A 9,112-nucleotide genomic window follows, 5' to 3' on the forward strand; every position below is an offset into this window, starting at 1 on the left:
GCGGCAAGGGGGAACAAGTAGCAGCTCAGCCTGGATTTGGAAGGAGAAGGTGGCTGTAATTGTGCCAGAGAGCAAATCCAATTCCTCCTCTGCCTCCACCACAGCAAGACACAGATCCACGCCGAGGGAGGCAGCCATGAAAGCACAGCCGGGGGGGCAGGAGGCAGCGCCCCAGTCCGTGTCCCCCCAGCCAGGGCTCAGGCAGAGGCCTGCAGCTTGCAGAGCCCGTCAGCATACTGGAACTGGGTGCCGTTCTCATACTCATACATGTCCAGAGCCACCTCGCAGCTCTCCCGCACCACCCGCTCCTCGTCATGGGCGAAGGCGCGCAGGGTCTCCAGGCAGGAGGGGCGGGCGATGGAGCCCAGGGCCTCGGCGCACTCGTGGCGCACCATGGGACTCTCGGTGCGGCTGCGCAGCGTGGCCGTCAGCTGCGGGACACAGGTCTCATCCTGCATCTGGCCCAACACGTAGCCGATCTCATGGCGGAACAGGGCGCTGCCGCAGCGCAGGCCTGTGGGGAAGACACAAGAGTGAATGTGCATGGGGATATTTGGCCAGAGCCTCCCCACCCAAAAGCCAGTGATGCAATGGGGGAGGCTGGCCTGGAGGTGAGAGCCAGCAGCTGCCCTCCCAGAGCCAAGGGGGCTCTTGGGGAAGGGGACAGAATAGCTATAGGAAGGCCCATCCCATGCTGCTCCATGACTCGGCACAGCTGCAGCATCTGTGGCACTACACACCCACAGCTGTGCCCCTGTGGTGTGGGGACACCCTCTTGTGACGGTGGCACCTGCTGTCCCAGCAGAGCTGCCAGCACCCCTGCCTGCCCTGGGTACCCGGCGCTGTTCACGGGCTCTGCCCCACCAGCTCGATGTGCTTGGGGCTGCACGGCAGTACAGCCTCAGCCTCAAGCTGTCCCATGCTGCGGGATGGAGCGGTCACAATGGGAGCTCACAGATCCCCGCACGCCTTGTCTCACATGCAGATGTGTCCTCAGCTCGTCCCAGGTGGCTGGAGAGCCTTGTCCACTTCCCTCAGGCTGGGGATGGGTCCAAACAGTTCCAGAGTTGTGATCTGTCCCCTCCCCACTCCAGAGATATTCACTGCCCTCTTCAGAGCTATTCCCAAGCCCCATGACGAGGTTGGCAGTCTCTGACTTCCCAGGATGGGAGCGCGGGACTCCAACACCCTGGGGACAGGCCCCACCAGGAGACAGGTCAGACTTGTTGGTCTCAAGCCAACAGTACAGACTCTCCCACCTGGACCCAGAGAGAGCGCCTGGAGGATGGTGAGGGGGCTGTGAAACACCAGAAAGCACAGAGCACTTTGCAATGTGGCTCCTGCAAGCAAGCAGGTGGACAGCAGCTCTAGAAACAAACATGTGAAGAGCTTAAGAGGAGCCCCACAGCTCTGGCAGCCCTGGATTTGAGAAGGGCCAATCCTGGATTAACCTATACAGACTTAGAGCAAGGAGACTGCAGACAGCCTCTCGCTGGCCCTTACCATCCGCCAGTGCCAGCACAGCAGCCTGGCCCCCCAGGTTTCGCAGGGCAAACATGGCTCTGTAGCGGTCGAACAGCGTGCATGACTCATCCAGGAGGGTTTTGCGGAGTTTGGCGATGTCTGTCTCCTCGGCAGGGGGGGCAGGATCCACAGAGAGGTAGGGGCTGGTGCCTGGCTCCTGCTTGTTCTCCTGCAGCCACTCCAGCCTCCTCACCGCCAGCTGACACGTCTCTGCCACCTGTGGGGATAGGGACACAGCCCTGGCTGCAGGATGACACCATATGGTGCTGGGAGGGTGCCCAGGGCTTCCTGACTGCAGTTGGACCCCAGCAGACAGCAGGATGCCACCTGTGGGGTCCCTGTCCACTGCCAGGGCCTGCCCAGGAAAGACCAGCTTCACCTTCCTAGACCAGCAACCCAGGGGAAATGAGCCCCCCAAGAGCCTCACCTCAACCACAGGATCCTCTGAATAGCGTTTCAGGACATCCAGCACATCGAGATTCCCAATAGCACCCAGGGCTTCACCTGAAGGAAGGACGTGTCGGGATGCGATCAAGGTGAACACACAAGGAGAACGCTGCTGTGTCCTCCAGCAAAGCCTTGCCCCTGACTGACTGATCCAGGCAAATAAACACGGTCAGAGCCAGCCTGGCCAGCAGGGAGGGGAAGGTTCGGCCAACCAGTCCGGCCAGGGGATGTGGTGAAGTGGTTACAGGTCTCAGCGTTTTCCAAGCCATGACACACCAAGCACCCCCAAGTCCCACCTGTGAGTCAGACCCACAGCTGCGGGAGCTGTCACCGTACCTGCCTCGTGCCTGACCATGGGCTCCTGGCTGGTGTCCTCCAGCACCCCGATGAGCACGGGAATGGCCGCCTCGTCCTGCATCTGGCCCAGGCAGTAGGCGAGTTCGTGTTTCAGCAGCGCGGAGCCGTCCCCGAACGCCCGGCTGATCCAGCCCACGGCCGCACGGCCGCCCAAGTTGCGCAGGGTGAAGAGCGCCCGGAACCGGGCAGGCAGGGGCTGGGACGCGTCCACCAGCGTCTGGCCGATGGCCTCCACCTCCTGCTCTGTCACCATGGTGCCGGGAGGGGACGATCCGGTCCCGGTGCGGCTCCCTCCGGTCACACTCCTGCGCACGGGGACGAGCTCAGGGGGCACCGGGCGCAGCCGCCGCGGCCGGGGGCCCCTCAACCGACAGCGAGTCCCTCACGCCGGGGCAGAGAGGGAGCGGCGCCGGGGGCCCAGCACAGCAGGTGAGACCCGGCTCGGGGCCGGCGGGCCCGGCACAACCGGGCCTGACCCCACGGGAAGTGGCCGAACCCGGTTTTACCGGATCGCCAGGACCGACGACCCACCCGCCGCGACCGCGTCAGCCCGGCCCCGTGCCACCGCCACCGCCGGGCCATGACGGGCCGGAGGGAACGGCCCGGAACGGGGCCGAAGCCCCGCGGAGATGAGATCAGACCCGACCCGACCGGGGCCGGTCCCGCACTCACCGCACGCCGCCATGCCGCTCCCTCACGTGACAGCACCGGCCGCTCCTACTATCGCACTTCCGGGCAGGGGAGGGCGGGGCCGCCCCGAGCGCGCCCCCGTGGGAGGGCACTGCCGTTCCCCCCCGCTCCGCGGAGTGGGAGCAGCCGGGGCGGTCGGTGGTGGCGCATGCGCGGTGAGCGGAGCGCAGGCCCGGAGCGGGGGAGCTGCGCCCCGGTGCTCCCAGAGCCCCGCCCAGAGCGCCCCCTAGAGCGCCCCAGCCCTCCCCGGCCCCGCGGCCTTTGCAGACACCGGCGGGACGGCGCAGCCGCTGCTTCTGCTCCCGCCGGGTCAGCGCGGCCCGCGGCAGCGGATCCGGCCCCGCGGGAAGGGGCAGGGCGAGTCTGTGCCTTCCCCCGCCTCCCGCCGCCGCGCTGCTGCAGCTGCCCTGGCACCGGCAGCGTCCACCGGCACGGGGAATCAAGTCCAGCCGGTTGATTCTCAGCCGATACCTGGGGCGGAGCCCAGAGGAGCTCGGAGCTGACGGGGAGGGACAGTCAGGGCTGAGCCACAGACCCCCACAGCAAAGCCCTGGGGGCGGTGTGGGGCTGTGCCGGCTCAGCCCGGGGCAGCGCGTTTGCAGATGGAACTGCATCCCAGGCTGGTGCCGGCAAAGCAAGCCACTGCTTTGCTGCTTCTTCCCCTTCCCCTCCCGAGCGTGTTTGTGCAGCAAGTTTCGCACCTCCAAAGGGGTTTTGCGTTATTTCAAGCCTCCTGCTAAGTTTTGGCCTGCCGCAGGGCCTTGGGACAGAGATGCGCCCCTTGGAATGAGAGACCGGGACAGTCCTGTCCCTCGCCCAGCCCCGACCCCCGCTTTACTCATGCAGCACACAATACAGCACCAGACCGCTCAGATCCTGGAAGAGAACAAGAGCACAAAATACATTCCACTGCCTGAAACCACCACAGCAAAACCAGCACAAGCATGATGCAGCCGCTCCCCCCGCAACCCAGGAACAGCAAGTACAGCCAGCAGCTTTCCTTGCTCTGCCGACAGCCTTCAGCAGAGGCAAGAGGGTGCAGTCCTATGCCAAACAGCCCCTACTGCTGGGTCAACATTTGCCAGAGTCTGTAAAGTCCGCGAGTGAGGATGCACAGGACTGCTGCTCCCCTCCGGCCCCATCAGCCCTCCCCGCAGCTCTCGAAGTACTGGCACATCAGCTCACGCATTTGCTCGGCCCGGCCATCCTCCATGGCAGCAGGCGCGGGCTGGCAGGGCTTGGGCAGCTCGGTGGGCTCGGTGCCCTCCAGCCATTCCTCGTTGAAGGGGTTGTCATGGGCTTCGCAGATGTTGTGTAGGATGCAGCAGGCGAGGACGAGGGTGGGCAGCAGCTCCAGGCTGCAGTCGTCGCACTTGAGGAGGATCTGCCAGCGCGCCTTCAGGCGCAGGAAGGCGTTCTCGATCACACTGTGCGCCCGCTTCAGGCGGTAGTTGAACTGCAGCTGCCGCTGGGTGAGGTTCTTGTCCTCCTGGTAGGGCTTGAGGATCCAGTCTTGCAAGGGGTAGGTGGCATCGCCCAGCAGCACGTACTTCTGCGCCTTCCCCATGAAGTGCTTGGGAGGGTTGGGGCACAGTCGGCCCTCCTTGGCCAGCACCCACAGGCTGGAGCTCTCCAGGACCGCGCTGTTCTCCATGCTGCCGGGAAAGGCGGTGGAGACGTCCCAGAACTGGCCCAGCCCATCCACGGTGGCCTGCGTCAGGATGGAGTGCCAGCCCTGGCCGTTGCAGTAGTCGGCACTGAGGCGCAGGGGCGGGTGGATGGGGATGTGAAGGCTGTCCAGGGCGCCGATGCAGTGCGGGAAGCCCCAGCGGGTACAGAAGATGCGCACCATGTTCTCCAGCTCTTTCTCGTTGGGCAGACGGAGGTAGAGGGGCTTCAGCAGCAAGACGATGGCATAACTCACCTCCCGGACACACGTCTGCACCGTGGAGGGCCCCACGCCAAACAGTGGGCTGAGAGTCTGGTACTCCACGTTGGTGGCCAAGTGCCACAGGGCCACGGCCACCCTCTTCTCCAGGGGCAGGGTGGGGTGGAAGTGGGCGCTGTGTGGAGCCAGCCCGGGCCGCAGCTGGTTGCAGACGTAGAAGAAGGTCTCCTTGGACATCCGAAACTTCTCCAGCCAGTCCTGGGGCCCAAACTCCTTCAGGACCACCCGTTCCCACCAATCTGTGCTCCTGATGCTGGGCCAGGCACGAGGGTAGAAGTAGCAGCTGGTTCTCCTCCGGCGAGCGATCAGGAGCTGCAGCGTAGGAAGGAGAGGGGTGTGAGACGGCAGGCACCTCCCCGTCCCATACCCTGTGCTTCACCGGGACCTCCCCGCTCACCACCATCCAGCTCAAGTGACCGGCTGCAGGCAGGGGGACACCCAGTGCCACACGGCTGGTGGTCCCGACCGGCACGACCATTGGGTCAAATTTTCCTGCTCCTGGGAAACCCCATTGCAAATCCACCAAGTTGTGATCCTGGACCCTATGACCTGGAGAAAGCTTCAGGGAGATTTTGCTGCAGCCTTTATGTACTTAAAAGAGGATGATCAGAAAGATGGGGCCAGACTTTTGAGCAGGGCCTGTTAATTTAGGACAAGGGGTGATGGTTTTAAACTAAAGGAGGGAGATTCAGGCTGGACGTGAGGAAGGAATTGTTGCCCTGAGGGTGGTGAGAGCCTGGCCCAGGTTGGCCAGAGAGGTGGTGGACGAACCATCCCTGGAGACATCCCAGGCCAGGCTGGACGGGGCTCTGAGCAACCTGAGCTGGTGAAGATGTCCCTGCTCATGGGTTGGACTGGGTGAGTTTTGAAGGCCCTTCAACCCAAACCACTCTATGATTCTATTCTATGATTCTATAGGATGCCCAGGTGCTGCAGACAAGGAACCTTCTGGAAAAGTCCCCTTTTGGGGCAGCCACTTACTCCGTGCTTTTATTTTGTAAGGAGTGTTACTTGCTTTCCTGCAGCCACATGAGCTGGGGCCCTGCTCATGATTTGTAAGGTGGAGCAAGCACCCAGGCTCCTGGCGCCTCCATGGGAATTGTTTTTCTGTTATTAAATTCTAAAAAGCATCTTTAAGCTGAAAAGAGGCTTTTTTCACCTTCCTTGGCAACTGCCCAGAGAAGTGGGTGCCTTGTATTTCCTTCCAACAGCTTGTCCTTGCTGCCATATGTCCCCAAGCCCTTTGTATCCCATATCCTTTGTGTCCCCTGCCTTCGATGTCACCCCCTGCTTCATGTCCCCTGTCCTTTGTGCCTAAATTCACATCTCATGTCCTTCAGGTTCTCCGTCCTTCGTGACCCCCATCCTTTGTGTCCCTGTCTTTGTGTCTCACACCATCCCCATGCTTTGTGATCTCTGTGTCCCCCTTGTGTCCTTTGTCTCCCACATCCTCCTGTCCCTTTGTTTCCTGTCCCACATGTCCCCTATCCTTTGTGTCCCTGTAACGTGTGTCCCCCGCGTACCTGTGTGTCCCCCCCGAGCCCCTGTACTTCCCACCCCTGTATTTCGTGTCCTGCACATCCGCCGTTCCCCATTTTTTGTCTCCATGACCTGTGTCCCCCCGTGTCCTTCGTGTCCTACATCGCTCCTGTCCGTGTGCATCGTGTCCCACATCCTTTGTGTCCCCGTGAACTGCGCGTGTCCCCGTGTCCCCCGTGACGCCCGCGTTCCGTGTCCCCGCCCGCCGTGTCCCCGCGTCCTTCCGTCCCCCACCTATCGCGCCCCGTGCTCGCCGCCCGCGCGTTCCCGCCCCGGTCACCGTCATGAGCCGCTTCTGCCGCTGGCTGTAGTAGTGCCGGAGCCAGGCGCGCCGCTGCGGCCCGTCCCAGGCCCCGCCGCCGCCGCTGCCGGTGCCGCTGCCGCTGCCGCTGCCGGCCATGCCCCGCCGCCCGCCCGCCCGCCGCCGCGCCAGCGCGCACAGCAGCACCAGCAGCCGCTCCTGCATTTTCAAATCGGGAGCCGGGGCCGCCCTGGAAGTGATCGGCCGCGGGGTCACGGCGGGACCGGGGGGTGGGCGCCGGCCCGACCCGCCTCCCGCGGGACTCGGGCGCTGCTGCTCTGGGGATGGAGCCCTCGCACCGTCCGGCAGCAGCAACACCCACGCGTTTCTTTGAAACAAAGCTGGAAAAACGCGTTGGGCTGCTCTTCGGGGAAGAACTTGGACAGAAAAGCAAAACAACCTCCCCCCCCCGCCAAACAAAGCAGCAGGGCCAGGTCCCTGGTTGTGCCCCCAGAGCGGTGCCCAGTTCCCTAAAGCCGGTTGGGTTTTTGGGATGTGCCGCGGTGGATATCCCACATCCTTAGGTCCCGGGTGACAACAGGGGACAGGGCTGGCCCTCCAGGAGGGGCTGAGGTGCTTCGTGTCCTGACTCTGGGGTTTCTTAAAAGGAATGATCCAGGCCCTTCTTAGGTTGCCAATTATAAGCTGCTTTTTGTTGTTGTAAATAACATACAAGGCAGCTTCAAAGAGATTCTCAATTAATCACGGGAGACCGAGCTGCATTAATAACAGGGGAATTGTGTGCCCACAGTTTGATGGGTTGCTGGTGCAGGGCGGGCTGTCGGTGGGACACTGGTGCTGGATTATGAGAGCGCTGGAGCATCACGGACAGACACCATGTGCAGAGATGGAATCCTCTGCCTCCTTTGACCCAGCCAGAGCCAGCCCAGCAGGCAGGGGAGGGCTCCCAGCAGGGCGGCCGGCTGGACACTTGCAGGTGTCGGGAATGGCCTGGGGGAGCTTGTCACAGAATCACAGAATGTCCTGAGCTGGAGGGACCCACAGGATCATGGAGTCCAACTGCTGTCCCTGCACAGGACACCCCACAGGTCACCCCGTGTGTCTGAGGACAGTGTCCAGTCTCTTCTTGAACACTGTCAGGTTGGGCCGTGACCCCTCCCTGGGAGCCTGTTCAGTGTCCAGCAGCTCTGGGTGAAGAACCTTTTCCTCATGGCCCACTGACCCTCCCTGGCACATCTGCTGCCGTTCCCTGGGCTCTGTCACTGTCACAGAGCAGAGCTCACCCTGCCCCTCCTGCTCCTGCTGAGGAACCTGCAGCCCATGAGCTCTGCCCTCAGTCTGCTCTGCTCCAGCTGAGCAAACCCAGGGACTTTTGACAGAGTCTCCCACAGCACCCTCACTGCTAAACTGCAGAAGCATACACTGGATGACCAGGTAGTGAGGTGACTGCGAACTGGCTGAAGGGAAGAAGCCAGAGAGTCATGGTCAATGGGGCAGAGTCCAGTTGAGGCCTGGATCCAGTGCAGTGCCTCAGGGGTCAGTGCTGGGGCTGTATTATTCAATATATTCATCAATGACTTGGATGAGGGAATAGAGTGACTGTCAGCAAGTTTGCTGGTGACACCAAGCTGGGAGGAGTGGTGACACTGGAAGCTGTGCTGCCATCAGAGACCTGGACAGGCTGGAGAGCTGGGCGGGAAAAATGTAATGAAATAGAGCAAGGGCAAGTGTAGAGTGTTGAATGTGGGCAGGAACAACCCCAGGTTCCAGTGTAAGTTGGGGAATGACCTATTAGAGAGCAGTGTAGGGGAAAGGGAGCTGGGGGTCCTGGGGACAGCAGGGTGACCATGAGCCAGCACTGGGCCCTTGTGGCCAGGAAGCCAATGGTACCTGGGGTGGGTTAGAAGGGGGTGGTCAGTAGGTCAGAGAGGTTCTCCTGCCCCTCTGCTCTGCCCTGGGGAGACCACACCTGGAATCTTGTGTCCAGTTGTGGCCCCTCAGCTCCAGAAGGACAGGGAACTGCTGGAGAGAGTCCAGCGCAGCCACCAAGATGCTGAAGGGAGTGGAGCATCTCCCGTGTGAGGAAAGGCTGAGGGAGCTGGGGCTCTGGAGCTGGAGAAGAGGAGACTGAGGGGGGACTCATTCCTGGGGATCAATATGGAAAGGGGCCGTGTCAGGAGGATGGAGCCAGGCTCTTCTGGGTGACACCCAGTGACAGGACAAGGGGCAATGGGTGCAAACTGGAACACAGGAGATTCCACTTAAATATGAGAAGAAACTTGTTCCCGGTGAGGGTGGCAGAGCCTGGCCCAGGCTGCCCAGGGGGGTTGTGGAGTCTCCTTCTC

At 62.2% G+C, this 9,112-nt stretch overlaps 2 protein-coding genes across 2 annotated transcripts; both read right to left on the reverse strand.

Annotated features, from left to right (window-relative positions):
- Window positions 1-35: 35 nt before the first annotated feature.
- On the reverse strand, window positions 36-3,171 carry DOHH (deoxyhypusine hydroxylase). The gene is made up of 5 exons (XM_065858603.2): window positions 3,001-3,171; window positions 2,308-2,633; window positions 1,952-2,028; window positions 1,504-1,741; window positions 36-514 (listed from the first exon to the last, which is right to left on the reverse strand). Exons 2-5 carry the CDS (start codon window positions 2,579-2,581, stop codon window positions 198-200), a joined length of 906 nt encoding a protein of 301 aa, XP_065714675.1. The 5' UTR covers window positions 2,582-2,633; window positions 3,001-3,171; the 3' UTR covers window positions 36-197.
- Window positions 3,172-3,892: 721 nt separating this feature from the next.
- LOC136113294 (uncharacterized) lies at window positions 3,893-7,629 on the reverse strand. Its single transcript, XM_065858393.2, has 3 exons — window positions 7,556-7,629; window positions 6,786-7,134; window positions 3,893-5,278 (listed from the first exon to the last, which is right to left on the reverse strand). Exons 1-3 carry the CDS (start codon window positions 7,627-7,629, stop codon window positions 4,160-4,162), a joined length of 1,542 nt encoding a protein of 513 aa, XP_065714465.2. The 3' UTR covers window positions 3,893-4,159.
- Between the last annotated feature and the right edge of the window lie 1,483 nt (window positions 7,630-9,112).

The sequence above is a fragment of the Patagioenas fasciata genome, chromosome 27 (genome assembly GCF_037038585.1).
Source record: "Patagioenas fasciata isolate bPatFas1 chromosome 27, bPatFas1.hap1, whole genome shotgun sequence".
Classification (NCBI taxonomy): Eukaryota; Metazoa; Chordata; class Aves; order Columbiformes; family Columbidae; genus Patagioenas; species Patagioenas fasciata.